The 20,641-nt window shown below is 35.4% G+C and overlaps 2 protein-coding genes across 11 annotated transcripts in view; one reads left to right on the top strand and one right to left on the bottom strand.

Annotated features, from left to right (window-relative positions):
• The window catches only part of LOC122414958 (ankyrin repeat domain-containing protein 13D), an 83,605-nt gene extending 67,798 nt beyond the window's left edge, over window positions 1-15,807 (top strand). For 8 of the 9 annotated variants that reach the window (XM_043426663.1, XM_043426666.1, XM_043426668.1 and 5 more), the window contains 5 exons: window positions 1,335-1,485; window positions 4,249-4,410; window positions 4,493-4,593; window positions 8,873-8,961; window positions 14,636-15,807. In XM_043426663.1, coding sequence (XP_043282598.1) covers window positions 1,335-1,485; window positions 4,249-4,410; window positions 4,493-4,593; window positions 8,873-8,961; window positions 14,636-14,948 — 816 coding nt within the window. In that variant the 3' untranslated portion in view covers window positions 14,949-15,807. Of the gene's footprint in view, window positions 1-1,334; window positions 1,486-4,248; window positions 4,411-4,492; window positions 4,594-8,872; window positions 8,962-9,140; window positions 9,145-14,635 lie in introns of all 9 variants that reach the window. The other variant, XM_043426670.1, reaches the window with a different exon arrangement.
• Window positions 15,793-19,929, bottom strand: mip40 (Myb-interacting protein 40). 2 transcript variants are annotated; one of them, XM_043426674.1, is made up of 7 exons: window positions 19,804-19,929; window positions 19,626-19,713; window positions 19,328-19,466; window positions 19,020-19,238; window positions 17,857-18,040; window positions 17,606-17,754; window positions 15,793-16,045 (listed from the first exon to the last, which is right to left on the bottom strand). In XM_043426674.1, exons 2-7 carry the CDS (start codon window positions 19,699-19,701, stop codon window positions 16,024-16,026), a joined length of 789 nt encoding a protein of 262 aa, XP_043282609.1. In that variant the 5' UTR covers window positions 19,702-19,713; window positions 19,804-19,929; the 3' UTR covers window positions 15,793-16,023. The 2 variants fall into 2 exon arrangements, with proteins under 2 accessions (XP_043282609.1, XP_043282608.1); XM_043426673.1 differs by having other exon boundaries at window positions 19,626-19,864.
• Window positions 19,930-20,641: the final 712 nt, after the last annotated feature.

The following is a 20,641-nucleotide window of genomic DNA, read 5'->3' as shown; positions in this document are numbered from 1 at the left end:
AATGTTAGATCTACTCTAACACAAGAGGCTTTGAGTTTTGATTTAATTGAGTTGACAGAAATCAAATTCGATATTTGCGACCATAAATATCTGAAAGTCGAAATCAATCCATTTTTCGTATGTGCGTCCACCATATTGAATCCGTCATTTTGAATTTTGAAAAACCAATTCCAGATTCGGATTCAGCGGCCCCGAAAACCATAAGGTACTCACTTTCGTCAAAATCAATCCATTTTTCGAATTTGCATCTGCCATATTGGATCCGCCATTTTTTATTTTGAAAATCTCATGTAGAATTCGTAATCAGCGACCCCAAAAACCATAGTGTACCAAATTTCAATCGAATCGGTGCAGTAGAAATATGTTTTTTTTTTCAAATGCCCCTATATGTGTCATGACACAAAAATGGCACGATTTTTTTCGCCGCTATGTGTGTCACTCATAGTGAAGGGTTAAATGTTAGGGATTTTCAAGAATTTTGGAAAAGTGCGAATATCTCGGAAACTATGAAATTTTTGTCACCACCAGCAATATTATCGTTGATTTTTGGGACACCCTGTATAACCAATACAGCGGTGCCGAATTCTTACCACGGAGAGGTGGACGATAATAGAGAACTTTTTTTTGTTCTTTTATTTTTTTCTCCATAAGAATCATGTCTTACTATTTTATCACTATTATTCTTTTAAAAACTAAGTAAGAAACACTGAAAGAGGAAAAAAGTTCATAACCAGAGTTCTGGAAAGGTCAGAGATTAATAAGGACACATTTTTGGCGATAATATGGTTATCCAAGTGCAGCAACAATAAAGAAAATCGATTCGAAAGAAAAAAATTCTTGACTTCTTTTTAAAATGCGAAAATAAAAAAGATTTTGATTTAATTTACAAAGTAAATGCCAGCTTCTGAAATAGCATCTTCGGAAACTTTTTTTTTCTTTTGTTCTTTAGTTAAGACTGTGTACTTGAAATTGCGAGTCCAAAATTGTTGTTTTGCGCCCTTAAGAAAAAAATTTTTTTTTTAAGGGAAAAATGAAGGTCAATTCTTCGTTTTTGAAAAAAACGCTTGCTAAATTTGAATACCTCTTATTTTGACTGAGATATAAAAGTTTTACCACAGAACAATATTTCGCCGGGTATACCCAAAGTTTTGAAAAAGTGGAAGTGTATATGACGAGCATTTTGAAAAATCCGGAGCAGAAATTATTTCAAAATCCAGTAGATAATCATATCAAGAGCTCTCCATTTATAATTACAGAAAACGTCAAATTAGCGCTGCTAACTTTAGCTACATAATGTTTCATGTTGCACTCTAGATTGGATTGTTTAACCGCAGGCTACGCTATGGCTCAGTGAAGAGTATCCGTTGAGTTTTCAAGAACAAATAATGCCGATTGTCGATCTAATGGCCATCTCGAATTCACACTTTGCCAAACTCAAGGATTTTATACAAATGCAGTTACCGTCCGGATTTCCCGTGAAAATCGGTAAGATCTGATTCCCATTGTAACGATTTCGCGGTTAAAGTAATATTTGCAGAGAAAAAGAACGGGAGGCATAAACTTTATCAATTAACACTTACCAGTCACACCTCAAGTTTCTGGCGTAATAGTCACACGGGATCCAAAGTACCCCACTCACTTTGGGGGACGATAAATAATTGAAAAACTAAAAAAAAAAAATAAAATAACAATACTGCAATGTATATTGAACCTTTAAGAAACGACCATAATGAGTTTATTCTATTCGTGGTATTTTTAATATTAAAAAAAATGTCAAAGAAGAGAATGCAGGAAAAATGACTTTTTTCACAAAAATTGATGTAGAAATCGTAATTTTTAATTAAAAAAAAAATCAACTCGTTCTATAAACCTGAGAAATCACGCTTTCAGGTAGTATTAGTTAAATTTGTCACGCTGGGGTGGATCGGACCCCAGATCTTTGCACGGTCTGACTTGATCGACTACCAAAACTAAACTAACGGGCCCTTTCAAATAATAACGATGAGGCTCTCTTCTCAAAGGTCCGAACTATCGACCGAGGGCACCAGAAGTCCCATGTTCTCGAAATTTCTATTCGGTATCGTCGATCGAAAAACGGCTGGGGTCCAATATACCCCGTGTGACTATTAAGGTTGTTGCTAAATCTTTTGAGAGGGTGGGGGTAAGGGACGGAACTCCTATGCTTATGCATTGAGTGACGTCAGCAATGCCAACTTATAGATAATAAATGATTACTTTTAATTCAGATGAACAATGCGAAAATTTTCAACTCTGTGAATGATAATATTGATTATAATTCAGAAATACGTTCATTTTAATCACCCAAAGTTGATAGAAAATTTATTCTCGATGATTGAAAATTGTGTGATTCCTTCATATTCAGCTGTTGGATTGGATGCAGTGAGACCTATATGCCTCTGTGTTTTCGTGTCATTTTTTTTCGTCCGGCGTTTTTGGAGATTATCATGTCAGCGACTGCGGTAAACGAAAATGATGGAGAACAAATTCAAAAAAACCTCAAACTCATCGATGGAATGGTCGATTTGTCAGTTCTCGCGTTTATAAGCATCGCACTATGCTCATTAAAGCTGAAAAAAAACGAAAAGTGATTTGTGACGAGAATATCAAAAGTTTCGAATCAATTGATGTAGAGGGCCGTCGGATTGTAAAAGTGCGAATCATGAATCTGTCACGGAATAACGGAATTGCTCCCGTTAGTGTCGTAGTTACAATGTTGCCGCATTTCTACACGACAGTCTCAGTTAACCCAATATGATCGTGATGCAGTCACATATTTTCGGCGATTTTTTGTTATTTTAGTCGGTAAACTATCTGTTCTTTTCAATAAAATCATTCTATATATCGTCCTCATCTGAACTGTTGTTTTTCAAATGAATTTCTTCATTAATAAGAGTGATATAAGCAAAAAAGTGTGAAGGCAACGACTCTGTCCGATTCAACAGATGTAATGAAATTGCATTTTTGCTCAACTTCAACGTTTAATCTCTCCGAAATTAGTTCGGTAACCTCAGTATTCCTTGAAACAGTGTATTCAGGAAATATGTATCAACAAATGGGAAAATTTTCATCAATATCTATTCATCTCAAAAATTTTAAGCAACAACCTTAAGGATTAAGTTTGACTCTGTTCACTCTACACACGGATTCATCACCGTTTACATATTCGCTCTGTGCACGTGGGCGGAGCAAAAAAACTAATACTACTGCACTAATAGTATTAGTGTATTCATACATACTGCCAGCGCCACCATAACGGGGACTCCGGCGTTTTTGGGGGAATACGTATACACAACATACGCTCATTTCAAAGTAGTATGAGTACGCGCACGGAGGGAATATGAGGTATTGCATGCGAAACCACCGGACTTTTTCGCCAGTCTCGCCCGTAGTGAAAGTATGATTTTTCTGTATGTTTATGAGCTATTAACGTTAAAAAATTCCGAAAAAATCGAGAAACACTCACTTCGGGCCAATAGTTAAATATTTTGGTATCTAAAACTAATTTTCTTCACAATTTTTGAATAATCAAATCAAAATTATGGACGTTGATCAGCTAGTAGTTCCGAATTCCAAATATAATATGATTGTACGTACAATATTTGAAGCTATTACACCGGTCATGGAACGATTGGGAAGAACTTATTTTTTTGAACTAGTAAAGTCATCGTTATGGCAAATACATCGCGATGGTTCCGCATTTTAATTAACGGCTGCTTAATGCTATAGTCCGGCGTGGAGCTCACGGCGACAAACCGGGATGTACTAAAGTCTTTATACAAAATACTCCAATCGAATAAGTGCCACGAAGTATTGGAAATTAAAGAGCCATGCTCGACTTAAAAATTTTATGAATAAAAATATGTCAATTCATTTTTTTCAAAATCTAGAAGAAGAATTTTTCAACGTTGATAGCTCATAAACATACAGAAAAAATCATGCTTTAACTACGGGCGATAGCTTAAAATACGTTTTTTCGGATTTTTTCCAAAAACGATTGTTCAGAAAAATCTGAAAAAAACATCCTATAAAAAATCCTATAAAAAAAAATAGCCAAATGAGCGGGGATCAGGGAAAAAGTTCGCCGGTCTCATATCGAATATCTCATTAAATTCAGAAACCAAAGAGTTATTCCATCGCAAAACTTACATTTTAATTCCATCGAATTTTCAACGTATATCTGCATAATTGTGGTTCTATTTGAATTATGTGTAAAAATCTTTTTAATAGAAATACCGTTGTTCCATGTGCTCAACGCAAGGATAACATTCGGCAATATATTCGGTCTCGATCAGGAGATCCCACATGTACGTAGAATACAAGAGAGTCATCGGATCACTTGTATAGTGGATGATGTTTGTTTTGAGGCCCCGAACGGTTATATCAAATTAGGTAAGTTTTACTGTTTGACTCATTAAATGGACAAGAAAAATAATGTAGCTGCGCTGAATGATTTTATTTGCGGGAAATATAGGAGCCGAGGATCGATCACAATTTAGCATAGAGGCCGAAGATGATCTGCTCCAATTTGCAATTCAACAGAGTCTTCTCGAAGCTGGAAGTGAAAAGGACGAGGTGAGGTAAAAGTTGCGAATCCGGAGCCACAACATAGTCATTTTTTATAATGCCAATTATATGTTTATTAGGGTGTGCGAGAAAAAAACGATATTTTTGTAACTTTGCATCCAGCCGAGAATGTTGAATTAAGGTGAAGAAAAAGAATCCCAAAAGTAGAGCTTAAAAAAAAGCTTTAAGCCGATAAAAAAATATGTGTTTCTTATTTTTCGATTCGATAAAAATTATAAAAATAAATGATTTTATAGAAATTATGAAATTACAATATTTATACCGATTTTCTGATAGAGGAAGTAATTCTCTACGAAAAACTACCAAGAAGGGATAAACTTCCGAATACCGGTTACCTCCGATTGGCTTCAAATTTGGCACAGACCTTTTATTTGACATCACAAAAATCCCTGTAAAAGGTTTTTTAGCGCATCTCAATATTTACCGAAATATTTCAATTTGAAAATCGATAATTCACTGAAATCTATTGGTATGGTGAATGACACACACACACGCACGCACGCACGTGGTTTGGAGTCACAAAATACCGCGGAATTGACGAACCGTAGGGTCCACACATATTTAAACAAAACAGCCCTCAACATATACACACGCACGCGCGCGCGCACACACACGCACACACACACACACACACACGCGCGCGCGCGCGCGCGCGCACGCACGCACGCACGCACGCACGCACGCACTGAGGACGTAACTCGAGAAAAAATAGACTTCATTTGAAAGACTTGGAAAAGAAAAAAAAGAGATATTATTAGATGAATTTATGATCAATTCAAAATTTCGATAGTCTATCTCGGGGGGCTTCGCCTCCTGCGACCCCCATTGCCCACGTTCTAATCCTATACGGGTATTTAGCTTAAAACATTTATGAATATAGATATACATTTATGAATATAGATATACTCTGTAACACTAAAAACCGACTTTAAAACTGAAATATCTCGGCAAATATTACGATGCGCCTAAAATCTTTTCACAGAGTCTCTTGTGATGTCAAATACAAGGTCTGTGCCAAATTTGAAACCAATCGGAGGTAATCGGTATTCGGAAGTACAGCCAACAAACTCTTGTGGTTTTTGTGTGATTCTGTCATTAACCCTTTGTGCCATGGTGGCACTCTCAGAGTGCGACCTGTTTTAGAATCATTTTTTGAGCAATTTCGGATGAATTTTTACATTTTTTTGGTGTTTCCGCATCAGTCATATCTTCATAAATGAGAATTGATGTGCAATAATTGTAATCATGAATGATTTTGTTTATGCACTGTGACGGATTTTTCCAAGCCCTGAAAAATGCCACAAAAGTCTGGCTCTCTTTCCCGTCGATTTTAAACAAAATCTAAGATGGAAATTTTAAGGTTGGGCGCCAGTCGCAAAGCGACTCGACGGCAAAGAGAGAGAGATGTAAAGTTGACCAGCTTGCGATCAGCGGGATGGGCGAGGTGACCTCGAGAATAATTAAAACACAAAAATTACGTTTGGAAATAATAATAACAAATTTAATCTTAAAGTCGGAAAATATAAGAAAAATTACAACAGAAATATGCACGCTCGGGATTAGTTTCAGTCGCAAACAAATTTACATTATTTCGCTCAAGAAAAGAGTTTATCCAAATTTAATTTATCGAAAGATTTAACACGGGAGAACGAAAATATAACGATCACGCGTCTCTACTGAACCACGGGAGAAGAATCGCGAACTCACACACTCAAAATTCTCGCACGCTCACACACAAAATTGGTCGGGATCCTACATCCTCTACAATCTAAACCGAGCTCGAATTTATTCTCTCCGTGGATCTACTCACGGTCGAGAAAATAAATTTTAAGATGAAAACGAAATTGTCGATGTTTTATTCGCAATACCGAGCCCCCGATATTCGGTTACTCGGTCGAGCTATCGAACGTTGTTCGCGTCAAATCATCCCGACCCAGTCACTCACACACGCACGCAATTACACAATTATTTCGCGACCCTTCAGCCCGGGAAACAACTTACGCCAATCGGGAACAATTATTTACCAAACGCGAAACTTGGAAACACGAAACACGAAAATTGGAGATCTCGAGTACGGCCACGATTACTCTTCGACACAAAATTTAACTTTAAATAACGCGAAACGCTAAACGGGCGACTGCGGGAACAAAAATCGAAAGAGCCGACAAAGGAACACGTGACAGAGTCGTCACCGAGACCAAATTTCTCTCAACACAAGAGAAGGACGGTAATTCTTTTAATTATACGAGATCACGAAAAATATGACCCGGGAAAGATGTTCGAGGGCCCACCAACCAAACCAGAAAGTGACAAGGAAGGAACTCACGGTGTTTCTTCCCATTTTCGCGACACGTCCTCTCTGCTCGATACTTCACGAGAATCTCCTCGAGAACCAGAACGTTACGCGTAACGAGGATTTTGTCTCCCGCCCCTCTCCTAATTTCGAATACTCCCGAAAATTATTGACAGGTCCGGTGCAATTACAAAATTGGTCCGAACGTTAGACAGGGCCCCAGAATGAGTTTGAAAATCGGGAAATGCTACACACGATGTCAATGCATTTTACCCCTGGCTCGACCATTATATTTTTACGCAAGAAAACGGACCGTGGAGTTCGCATAATTTACGGGACCTCGCGAGAATGATGCGATGATCGCCGTTCGATGATTGTCGACGGGAGAATCCGGCGGGTACGACGGCCCTGGCGTAACGATGGAAAAACAACCAAGTCCTCGATGCCAAACGAATATTTTCCAACTCGAATATTCTCGAGCCTTCCGTGAGATTTCCGTTGCCTCGTCCTTGTATCAACAACAGAATGCGAAGTCCTTTCTCTCTCTCTCTCTCTATCTTTCCCGGGATCACTCACATGAAAAAATGTATTTCAAGACGCAAATTAATAAAATATTAACAAAACTATCGCCCTAAGCAAGCCCTGTGAGATAATCGTGTGGCCGAAGTATCGAGCAGGAGCTATGGGAGCGCTCTCCTTCCGATACTCTATGCTTTAGTGACGGTCAAAAATAAAAAACCGTCACAGCACATAAACAAACCTTAACAAATCGCAATGGTTCTAGATAAAATTCATTATCTCCGGGTGTTTTCGAAGTACAACGTTTTTCCTTATGTGGGAATAGCTCAAAATTTTATACTCGAGAGTTTGTGGGGTCACCGAATACGATTCCGCCCTCAAAATTTTGAAATTCAAGATGGCGAATGCAATATGGCGGACTAAAAATGCAAAAATCGTTTGATGAAAGCGAAATTTGGTACACGGGGGTTTTCAGAGTCGCTGATTACAAATCTTCAATCAAAATTCGAAAATTAAAAAAGGCAGATTCAATATGGCAGACCCAAAATTTAAAAACCGTTCGATGAAAGCAAAAGTTGGTAGGCGTTTTTGGGGTCGCTCATTACAAATCTGCACTCATTAGATGCGAATTCAACATGCAAAAATCGTTTCATCCCTTTGTGACCTCTTTTTTTGTAAACTTTGTGTTTTGTAACCATTTTCTAAGCAGTTTCGACCGAAATTTTGAACTTATTAAAGAATAAGAATTAGTCGCCACTCGGGGGTCTAATAGAATTGATGATATTTTGCACAAAGTTCCACACTCAGTCAAAACCAGAGACACGAACGAGGACGTGGTGGTTGTTGTCTCCATTTTTTGTTTTTTTGTTCTTTTTATATTTGTTTTCGTTTTTTTTTGTTTTTCTTCATCATATTGGCACTATTTTGTGAATATTTATCTGCTATATTGGATCCGACATTTCGAATTTTGAAATTTTGAGAGTGGAATCGTAATCAGCAACCCCGAAAACTCCCGAGTACCAAATATTCTGCGGTTTGAATGAAATTTTGCATTTTTGGCCGCCGTATTGGATCCGCCATTTTGAATTTTGAAATTTCGAGGGTGGAATCGTAATCAGCGACCCCGAAAACCCCCGAGTATTAAATTTCAAGCCATTGAGCTAAAAGAAAAATCCGTGACACAAAGAGTTAAGAGTTATGATACGACGATCAGAGGGTTTAATAGTTTTCTGGGTTATTCTTATGAAAAATCTTCAGACGCGACGTGTCGTTCGAAATAATTTTTTGGTGTGCTCTACTTTTGGAATTCTTTTTTTTACCTCAAATCAACTTTCTCGGTTGTCTGCAAAGAAAAACAAAAATATTTTTTTTTCTGCACACCCTAATGTCTATACTGGAGAAGCCCGAACGAGCAGCATTAACAGATAACAATAAACGCAACTGTGAATTTTCAAGGTTGATATATGGGAGGCTCTTAGGGCACAAAAACCTTCTAGACCGACTACACCGAACATAACGACAGAAGAGGAACGACAAATTCAAAGGTGAGACGTAAAGTTTTTTCAATGTTCAAAAAGATATGCGTTTCACAATTGAACATATATGTTTCATTATTGACAATTTTTCTTGTGTATACCGTCGTTCATATTGTCCCTTTTTTGTCACTCGCACGCACTTTCTATCAACCTGCCACCGTTACTTGCATGACAAACTATAAACGCAGGGAGGTAGGTTGAAAAAAGCGGTAATAATATAGCTTTCGCGAAATATAGATGAATCGGTAGCACATGTATAATCATCGCTAAAAATCATACAACATAAAAATATAGTATATCAAAATATTGGAAGAACAAAAAATTACCGCAACAGTATATCACATGATTCGAATGAGCGACTTAATAAAAAGTGATGGGCCGGACAAGAACACGTACTTACACATGATTTTATAATGTTAAAATGAAATAATGTAGATAACAATTTCAAATGAGTAAATTTTGATAGGTTCCGATTGTTAAAAAAATGGGTTAGTTTTGTCTTAAATGTTGTAAAACAAGATTTTAAGGTATTTATAATTATTGACTTTGATTCGCACTAGTGATTTAGACGAAACGTCTTGAAACGTACGAACATTCTCAACCCCTATTCAAATAATTTCATTATGCTAAAATTGAATAATTTAGTCAACGATTCTCAGTACGTGAATGTCGAAATCTGCTAATTACCCATAAATGCGTGTTAATCCGAATCTCTAATAAATATGTATTTAACCTCCAATTGATATCACCAATTTTAGTGCTAAAAGTAACTTAGGTTAATACTTTTTTTATTCATTATGTTGTTGGTTCTTCAGAATAATACTATGTGGTATTTTGCTTGTATGGATAATATTATTTTTTTTTCATTTTATTCTCGAGTTGTCCCAGAGGAACTAATATTCCGAATTACTAATTACTTGACCTCGAATTGATATAAATTTTAGTAATGTACGTAACTTGGATGGAAACTTTTTCAGTTCAATTAGTTGTTTCTCCTTCAGAAAAAAAGGTAATTATGCGATTCGGTTACTTTTCCGAAAATCGATTCTAGAATTTTTTGAAATGAAACTTCTATATAGACGGGGGAGTATTAGGATTTTTCTGTCGCGAAAAAGCGTTATGGCCGCGTGGAGGGGGAAGACGATATATCGGACGATGAGAGACGGCAGCGGCAGCGAGAGAGGAAGCCTGGCGGCGGCGGAGAGAGAGCAACAACTGTATTAGATTAGGGTAGTCGCTATTTGGGGTCAAAATTTATTTTACCTTTTCCGCCCCTTAAACCGGTTCAAAATACATGAAAAGTAATTCTGTAACTTTTTCAGATTTTTAAAACAATGCTTAACCCTCGACCACGGGGGTTGAAGTCTTCCGTTTGAAATACATGGAATTTTTCTGCGTTAGTGGTCACGATTTTACTGTAGGCCTCAAAACGATAGGGAAATCTTGAAATTTTCAGAAATTACTTTACAAGCATGTTGCTACACGGGAAAAATTTCCAAAACTCCTACCCTCAAAATGTTGTATAGCATCACCATATTAACCCATTAATGCGCAAAATAACAATTTTGGACGCACAATTTCAAGTACACTGTTTTAACTGAGGAACAAAAGAAAAATTCTCCAAAATTTTGAAGGAGAAAAAAAACGTTAAAAATTCTTGAATTTTCAATTCAAAACGCAAAAGTAATGAAGATTTTGATTTAATTTTACAATATAAATGCTAGATTCTGAAAGAGCACCCTCAAAAACCCTTTATATCAGACTTTGGAAAATTTTTCTTTTGTTCTTCAGTTAAAACTGCGTACTTGAAATTATGTATCCAAAATTGTCGTTTTCCGCATTAATGAGTTAGTATAGTGATGCTATACAACATTTTGAGGGCAAAAGTTTTGGAAATTTTTCCCGTGTAGCAACATACTTGTAAAGTAATTTTTGAAAATTTCAAGATTTTCCTATAGTTTTGAGGCCCACAGTAAAATCGTGACCACAATCGCAGAAAAATTCCATATATTTCAAACGGAAAACTTCAACCCCCGCGGTCGAGAATTAAGCATTGTTTTAAAAATCTGAAAAAATTACAGCATTACTTTTTATGTATTTCGAACCGATTTAGGGAGCGGAAAGGGTAAATTAAATTTTGACCCCAAATAACGACCACCCTAATATATATAACAAATTTCTATCGCTCGATCGGTCTATATACACTGATACACTGAGAATTTTCCCGATCTCATAGAATCTTCCTCGAAGCTTGTCAAAGATCAAATTCATCCAAGATACTTGTTTTTTTTTTTTAATTGTTTAACGCAGAAATCAACGATCTGCTGCTCGAATAATATGCGATGATCGGAATTATTTAAAAAATAAAAAAATGTTTGACAAAAGGAACAAATGAATGAAAAGGTGACAAAAAGTTCAAGAAACAGATTTTTATTCATCTCATATCGTTTTATAAACGTAGCAAACAACGCTCTTGCGCTTAAAGATATCAAATAATAACAAAAAGTTTGATAAAAAATAGAGGAAAATTAAGAAGGTGACCAAAAAACAGCCGGAAAAGAGTTTTTCATTCATTTCGTTTGAAAAAAAATAAAAAGAAGTTGTTATTCATCTATTTCTATTCATCATTCTTCATTATTCATCATTAAAAAAAAAGTTATTCAATTTTCGTCGGGAGATGTCTAATTAAAACAATAAATAAGAACTAGAGACATCTCCCGACGAAAATTGAATAGGGTATTACACCTTTTTTTGAAAACTGTTTTAAAATAATCCTGAGATTGTAATAAACCAGTGGAATTTTTATTTAAATTTTATAAGACCGAAAAGTGTCTTAAAAACTATTTTTTATTTATAATTTTCAATTTTCGCGCGGAAACGCTAGCCGCCATGTTGTTTTGGTTTGTGACGTCACTCCGTTAGATACGATTGCGAAAGACCAAGTAACAAGATTTGTGAATATAATGAGTTATAATGGAATATCATTGGTGTCTCGTGCCTGAATGCGATAATACAAGTATAAAAATGCCACAAAAATTTTGGATTCATCAACATATTTATCATTGGTAGATTTGTACTTTTTGTTTTCACAAAACCGTCTTCCATGATGCGATTTTAATAAAATGAATGATAAAAATCCACAAACGTATACACAATAACTTGTAAAATTTCAAAATAACACAGAGCGTATGATAAGAATCTAGATTGTTTACTATCGGAGTGACGTCACGTTGGAATCCAATATGGCGGATAGCATTTTAGACATTTGAAAAACCGATGAAAAAGGATGATTTTCAAAATTGAATTATAAAATTTTCATTGCATTTTTATGAATAAATATTGACGTTTCTCGTTTACTTTTTACGAAATCTATCATAAACATGCATTTTTTTGTATATTTTTTTACATGGTGTAAAATACCGTATTCCATTATGTTTATAGTGTATTTTTGTTTTTTGTAAGATAACATTTTTTTTATTACCTTCATTCTTTGTACAATCATTCAACTTCGACAATTACTATATTAAAATTTTTATTTTGTATATATATGACTTACCTTCGATCAATCAATATTAACCATAAAAATCGAATCTCGAGGGAGTTGTATTAAATGGTTTCTTATCTATCTCAATTATATTTCATCTATTTTATTTCAGTCTTTTTAAAGTTTACTGCTATTTTCTTAAGAAAAGGAGTTTGCAGATAAATTATTTTCTGGAAACGCATATCCTTTTTACAATGTTGTTTTTTTCTAATATTCATTTTTTCCTCGACTTCCTTTTATTTTTAATACGTGGGACTCCACAACCCCACCCCGATTTTTCAGTCGGGAGTTTTTTAAATGTTTGGTTTTTTTATAAAATTGTGAAAAAACAAAAATGGCTTGCACCACGTTTCAAAATTAAGCTACGGGATCTTTTTTTGACAAAGTTTTTTCTGTCGTCATATTTATGCTCTCAAGAGACGGTAAATGAAAAAAAATCGCCTTTTTTGGAACACTCTAGGCAGTCCAAACTAGAAGCGAGTATTCGCGCCAACCTCAAAATTCGTAATGTTGCCTTGTTTCGTCAACATTTAATATTAATTCATCAAAACCTGATCCACGTTCACTTACAAATTTTTTATGTTAAGGAAGTACCCTCGGTAAATCAATTAACAATCAGAAAATTATAAAAATTTGTAAAGATGTTAAAATCTTTCGAAAAATGACTCACTCAGTTAAAATTTTGTGACCTTTGGTTGACTTTGAAAAGAGATATCAATGATTTAATTTGAAGCAGTTAAGAGCATGGATCAGTCGCTATCTCGCCACCGTGAGCGCAAGAGCTGCAATTTTCGAAATTGAATATCTGCGACACGGTTTGATCAATAAAAAAAAAGCCCCTGTCAGCGTATTTTTGCCATCTTTCCGCGTCCGCTGACAGAGCCTTTTTTTGATTAGTCAAACAACAGCGGAGAATTTTCATTTCGAAAATTCAAGGTGAGGTTAGTCGACTGATCCATGCTCTTAAATACTCATATAGTATTCAACACGGGCGAGGGGGGGGGGGGGGCGCCCCCCAAGAATAACTATTAAAATTTTTAAATAATCAAGTCTTCCAAGTCTTTCAAATCAAGTCTCTTTTTCTCGGTTTATGTTCTCAGTAAACTTTTTTCCATGACTCAATTTTTCGATTACTTCTCCATAGTTCTTGAACACGATTATTTCGTTCCACGATCAAGAGACACCAAATTTACTCCAAAGAAACGAGAGCCTACCAGATTTTGTGACCAGTTTTTTGTGGTTGGAATTAGTCGGATAGTAGTCGATTTAGATAAATTAGACCTGATATTCGTGGTCAGAGTCGGAATTCTCGAGTTTCCACTACGATTTCTTGGTCGAAACGACCGACGTGAATGCCCAATGTTCAGCTCAGTCCGACCACAAATGACTGGTCAACTTTTGTACAAAAACGACCAGAAAGCTGCTTACAAAATCCGCTAGGGGACTCTCGATAAAATCTGGCCTTACAATTATTGTATCGGTCCAATGTTGAGTCTGATGCTCGACTTGCTGAAATTGTTCAGAAATTTTCGAATAGGACGATTCTAGAATATTTTAATTGGCATAGCCAACAAATTGTTTCTTTCATAAAAAAAATAATTACATCTTTTGTTGCTACGATGATTGTTTTTTTTTAATCCTTCACAATTCATTTTTATTTTTTGCGTTGCACTTTTTTATTTTGATTTTAAAACAACCTTAACACCCAAATAGTCATGTCAAAATGTCTTTACGCCAAAACGTTCTCGCGCCAAAACGGCCGCTTACTATAGAAAAGTCAAAAAGTTGGAAATTTCCAATACAGAAAAATTCCAACCGGGCGAGCTTGCAGAGTGAAAAAAAATCCAATTTAGCATACAATCTAAAGGATAGCAGTCTAATTTGGCATATATTTAATTAATATTTTTAACTAATCTCCAACGCTTTTGTGCAAGTAACTTTGCAAGAAAAAGTTTCTACTTTGCCATGTTTTGAATTTATTATGTGTATTCCACTACACCGTTATCACAATCCTTGTGAATGGCTCAAGTTCTATCAGTTGGAATTTTTTTTTTTTTTTTATAATTGTATGTAGTTTTTAATTTCAGCGATTAAAAGGCATACTTTAAACTCATGAGACCATTTTTCTCCATGTCAAAGGGCTATTCAAGCTAGCTTGGCACTTTATCGAGAAAACGGAATTTTTCCGGGAAAGTACGGCGAGGTAGACAATGAACGTGAAAGAAATCTTATGAGCCCGAGGAATGTGAATAACGAGTTGGAAGATGAGGATAATGAGAAAAAAAGGTGCTGCAACGAGAACAATGATAGGGTTTCGATAGAGGATACAGCGGAACAGTTGAGGATTGCTTTGAGGTTATCAGAACAACAGCAAATTGAGGATGATCAACGTCGTCTATTGGAGGAGGAAACGTTTCGACAAGTCCTCGAACTTTCACTCACCGATAAGTGAACACTTCACGAAACTAAATATAAAAGATAGTATGGGAACAGAAAAATCTATTAAATAACACGAAGAAAAATAGAAGTATGAAGTTCCACTCAAATAAATGAATCGATTAGGAGAGAACTTTCTCGAATATTATCGCTCGCGATGCTACTCAACAAACTGAAAACGGAAGCATTTTCAGAACCCAATTTCAATAGAAACAATCAGAAAATTATTATTTCATTTGTCAAAAACAAAACCGATTACACTGTACAGAGCAAATATTTACTCATCAGACATTTTATACGGGAACCATTGTATGCTCATGTGTATGGTGAATGAATTATTAATTTTCATTACTTCGGTGGAAAACCTTGAATAAAAATTTTTGAAAAGTGAGACGCAAAATTTTCTGAAATTATCTCTTCAAAATAAGGTGCAATCCAGAATATACAATGACACTGCATTGTTTATTTCATAATTAATGTTTTATATCTGTAAATTTTTAAAAAGAGTTTGAACTCATCGGATCTTTGTTCCGTGACGTTAATCTACAAAATTAATCGAAAAAGCAAATGGTCAAGAAAAATAAAAGTGGGAATTGATAAAACAATTAACCAAAATTGAAGTTTGCTTTCAATTCACTGTCATTGGTGGCAGCTTAATCAAATGATTTCTCCACGGGACAAAGGAACGACTAACTTAGTTCAATAGTATAGTGTAAATAAATAACAGAAAATAAACATGAGCAGCGACATCGATGCGGTGAATAAATACTTTAATTGAAAGTAAATAGAAACAAAATGAAGACATTGGATTTTCTCTGTAATATTGTAAGTTACCAATAATGTTGATTGTCAATAAAAAATAATTGATAAATAAATTTATATTTTTGTTTTCGATTCAAAGTGTCACAATCCAGGAAAAGCAAGGGAACATAATATATTGACCTCGCTTATATATGATACATATCATCTACACATGTTCGTAAAATTAGGGCAAAAACGCCACAGTCATCGAACATCACAAAGTATAATGATGATTCTTGATGCGTCTTCATTCATTTGATAATGATCTTCGATTTTATATATTGTCTTCGTTATTCAAACTCCGATTGAGCCCTATAACAAGAAAAATTTTTGTTATTCATTATTATCGTCTATGACTAGGTTATAAAAATTAAAAAAGAATGTCATTCGCCCGTGTTGCAGATATACACTTGAAAATGTATTAATTCTGCACCGATCATATCGGTTGTTTTCGGCCTAAGTACCATATTAAACAGCATTTTATAAATCTATGTCATCCATGTAGGGTTAATGAGATCATACACAGTATTTCAGAATCTGTAGAAAAATCTGATTTTTCTACACAGCATAGAAAAATATTCAAAAATTACGGTAAAAAAATGTAGGGGGGCTACCGAACATTTAAGAAAGAAAATAATTATTAAAAATTGGACATTTCTGTGGCAGCAAATAGATCGTAACTTTCGAATCAAATTTAAGCGATCGTAAATGCTGAAAAAAAAAATTAAAATCATATACGTATTCGTTGAACATTTATCTCGGTGCTGTCCTTATAAAAATGTTCGGTCACCAAAACTTTAAGAGGAAGTTCAAGCGTATCTTATGGAAAAATTATTTTCCAACTTTGCAAAATCAAAATTTTTAAACAGAAAGCTTAAGACAGTATTAAATTTCTGGCGGAATATGCCGATGATTCACCATCTCGAAATTGAGATATTTGTTGTTGAAGTTCGCAATTTTTTTAAAGTTTCCATAAGAGCCCATGTTTAACCAGTCATTTTTCAATAATGAATATCTCGATTATTCTCGATCACCAGGCGGTGAAACCTCACCAAATTTTTCACACATATTTAAGCGCTGTTCAACAAGATTCACACAAATTTTCAATTCGTTAACTTGGAATAATAAAATCTAATGTATTTTTCGTATGATATCCTATATATATCGCTTGAACTTCCTTAAGAATGAAATTGTAAATTAAATATGATTATCTCTCATAATTAGTCGTATGACATGCTTACATCAGTATAAGTACTCCACAGTCGTATATACTTTCTCTCTCGGTATAAATAATATAAAAATGTTTTTTGTTCATTTTTCACAAATAATGATGTAACCCCAAATTTCGAAATGAGATTATCTATATATGTATCGAGTCATACGTCAGTGAAAAGCCATCAGTTTACTAGCGGCAATATAGATGTATTTCTCCACCAACAACAATGTTGCCAAATCAAAAAGCTAACTAGTTAAATTTTCACTAATAACGATATTTTTTATATAATTGATAATTACAACGAACTAACTGATTAGTTATGTTGATTTTCAAATCTATCAATTTTGAGAGGATACTAATTTTGAGAGGTACTAATCTTTAGGCGGCCCATACCTACAACCTACAATATTTTGTGCATTATCAAAGGTGTATGGGCTGCCTCATGATGAAAAAAAAATTCCAGTTGTTTACCGCTCGTGTAGTGTGCATGATCTCGTTAAGTACAACTTCAAAGGCTAAGCATGTAAAATAAATAAATCCATTACACTACAAACTAGAAAAAAAAACCAGGAGCACGTATAAAGAACAAAAGCAGTTTACCTAACGAAAGCAGCGTGCAACGGAACGATTCAAAAAACCAAAAAACTCATCTATACCTTTTAAATATTGTTGAGAGTATACAACCACTTTGGGCAAAGCGTTGTTCGTTTTTGTGAGATTGTTGATGCCATTTTTTTTTCACTGCACTCCAGTGAGTACGATGATCTTCTAACAGAGTTTCACGAGTTTTCAGAATTTGACCTTCCTATTAGACATAAATTAATTAAAAAAATAATTTTTTAGGTATCGTGCTCAGTTAAATGCACGCTACATGTTGACAGAATATTGATTAAAAAAATGCACTCACATAATCGAGATTAAGATCCTCTTTGCCTTGTGATATAGGTGACGGTACTCGGTTACGTGGAAATGCTTCCTCTGGTTGTAAAGGAGGTGGTAATAAGTGAATGTCTCTGATTTCACCAGACGTAGCGTTTAGCAGATTCTCAAAATTTTCTTCGTTTACGATTTCTGGACTCGCACTCCGAACTCTAGAATCATTTTTATTTGCCTTGATAAATTATTGATTGTTCCAAGTATCATTAAGTCATTATTATCGATATCAATTTGAGTTTGTTTGATTTTATATTGTGTATTTTCTATGCGATACATGAGGATAAAGTTTTGGAGCATATCACGTGTAAATAAAATATTTAAAAATAATTTTACTCCCGACAGTTTGAAAACTACAAATTTAGTGATATGTAAGAGTTAAACTAGCCCTCAATCTGTGAACATTTTTAAGGTATCCTAATTCCGTGAACCAAGTCGCTTTTGTCTTCGCACTATCACACCCGCAGTAAATAATGAATAAATCTGAAAAAATTCATGATCAATCTTCAAACTGTACTTTTGAAACGAAGAAATGTTTGGTTTTCTCATTTTTAATAATTTTTTTTTCATCAAATATTGAGCAATGGGCGAAAAAAAGAAATTTGGCCCAGATGAAAACGACCCCCGTCCACGGGTTGAGGGCTAGGAAAAATAAATTATTCATTTTTCGAAAAATATACCGATTGATATGTTCAAATAAACTTTCTGGAGTGATCATAACTATACTTATTTTCATTCAAAAGTAATATATCATAAGTATTTGCAATCTAAATTTGATTTTAACGATCAATGACTTCCAGTGTTCCATTTCCAAAGAATCGTATTTTTTCAATGACTCTTTCTCAGTACGTTTCTTGGTCTTTTTTTATTTCTCTAAACAATTTAATAAATCTTATTGAAGCAATTTGAAAGTGAGATGATTGTTTACAAGCATTGACAATGCATACTTTTTGATGAGCAATAATTAGTCAAAAGATATCAGAGCGATTATCCCTTTGTAATTGTTATGTTATTGCAGCAAGGTTTTGCTTCTAAGAGCGAAGATACCCGTACTTAATTGGTGAGTTGATACCATGTCACAGCAGATAATAAAGTTATTGTTGTAATAAGAGAATGTAATGTAACAACATGAATTACTTTGGAACGAGATTCGGATTGCGAGGTTGATTAGCGATCCAAGCTCTGCAGATAGGATACAGAGGAGTATCCTCCTTGAACTGTGCTAAATCAACGCTTCTGTCAAAAAGTTTCATTACATAGGTATGATGAAAGGCCGGATCAATGGGTAGTTGTCTACGACGCTTGGTTTTTCGAGTCTGTTGGTAATTCGGCGGTTTACCCTTGTACAATGCAGCACTGTGAGTTGAAAAAATCAATATTTATCAGTGAATGATCAATTACTTTAGAATATTTGTTAGAGAAACAAATTAACTAGCATCAACAACATTTTTTTCACTTGAAGCTTGTATTCTTGAATAGTGCTCTCTTCACTGTCATCTGCTGATGATGCTTCGTCACTATGATGTAAAATTTCCCTTAATGCACCTTTCAGTCGATCCCTTGCTACAAGAACGTCATTATCCCCTGGAAGCAAAAGGTATCGTTATGAATAACCATGGTTTTACCTTGTGTGGTTGCACACACATAAGGTAGCACCAGCAGGGCCTTCTACCATGTCAAAGTAGTTGATCACCCCCGTATCGAATCACTTCCTATTCTTTCTAAATGAAGGCGATTTCTTACCAAACTCATCTTTGATTTCAATCTTTACGCTGCGCGTTGGCGTTGCACTATTCTGCATAATTCGTCTTTTTCCCATTTTTAATTAAACCTTCGAAAGTTAAAACAGATTTCATTTATTAATATTTTCTCTTGTACTATCTTGATTGATCTCGTCAATTCTTCATGTTTGTTGTACTACTTTGGTGACTGTTGTAACTGGTTGTAACTGTCGCGATCGTCGTAACGTCAAACCGGCTATACCATACCATAAAGAGAGGAGGGTAGGGTTTAAACAGGTCTAAAATTCGCTCAAAATGGCGTCGTCGATATTTCCGGTCAGTCGAAAGTCACTAGCTGAAAAAACCTCCATAGGTCTGTTCGCGCTTCGTGCTGACTGAACTTTTTGCGCTTCGAGAGCGTTGAGAACACAATTCTAAACGCACCCATCTAAACGCTTGTAGCGTTTGCAACGCCAAGTCGAACGCAAAATAGCGCTATTAATGCTGTCAGCGCACCCTTTTTCTACACTTTCTGCACTCTGGGTAGGGACTAGATTGGCCGAAAATGGCCGTCGTCACTATTTCCGGTCGGCTAAAGTCACTAGCCGAAAAAAATGGGGTAAGATAGTTGTAGAAACAAGGCACAGATGTCGCAATAAGCTTTTTCGTTGTGGGGCCGGGGATCCTTTTGAGGTAAAATCACTCCTGACACCACAAGAAAGATTAATACTGTTGTTTTCATTTAAAGCCAACGTTAATTATAAATATTGATGAAAGTTTTAACGACACGTTGTGTGAGGGAACAATCGCGCGCTACCGAAGTAGTGAGGTTCGAGAATCTTCTTTGTTAAGCCTCGTGGTGAAAATCTCTCGCGGCTTGAGCTGCTGTTTTCTCTCTCGCCGCTTGTCGCTGCTGTTCGTCGCTGGTGTCGGTGGTGTCGGTAAGGGTAGCGAGACCGCCACATCGTCAATAATTCAGAAATTACAGCCTCGGCGGCAGGGGTTCTCATTCTCATGAATAGATACGCTTCCGAGATT

The sequence above is a fragment of the Venturia canescens genome, chromosome 8 (assembly GCF_019457755.1).
Source record: "Venturia canescens isolate UGA chromosome 8, ASM1945775v1, whole genome shotgun sequence".
Classification (NCBI taxonomy): domain Eukaryota; kingdom Metazoa; phylum Arthropoda; class Insecta; order Hymenoptera; family Ichneumonidae; genus Venturia; species Venturia canescens.
The sequence above is the reverse complement of the archived record's forward strand: the minus strand, read 5'-3'. Positions and strand labels throughout refer to the sequence as shown.

What these genes read in the sequence shown, in the direction of transcription:
- mip40 (XM_043426674.1), bottom strand. Translation starts at nt 19,701, where the DNA reads ATGGGAAAAAGACGAATTATGCAGAATAGTGCAACGCCAACGCGCAGC. An exon ending in AAGCTTCAAGTGAAAAAAAT is followed by an intron (nt 19,239 to 19,327) that starts GTTGTTGATGCT and finishes TTCAACTCACAG; the next exon opens with TGCTGCATTGTACAAGGGTA. An exon ending in CTCTCAACAATATTTAAAAG is followed by an intron (nt 16,046 to 17,605) that starts GTATAGATGAGT and finishes TTCTTGTTATAG; the next exon opens with GGCTCAATCGGAGTTTGAAT.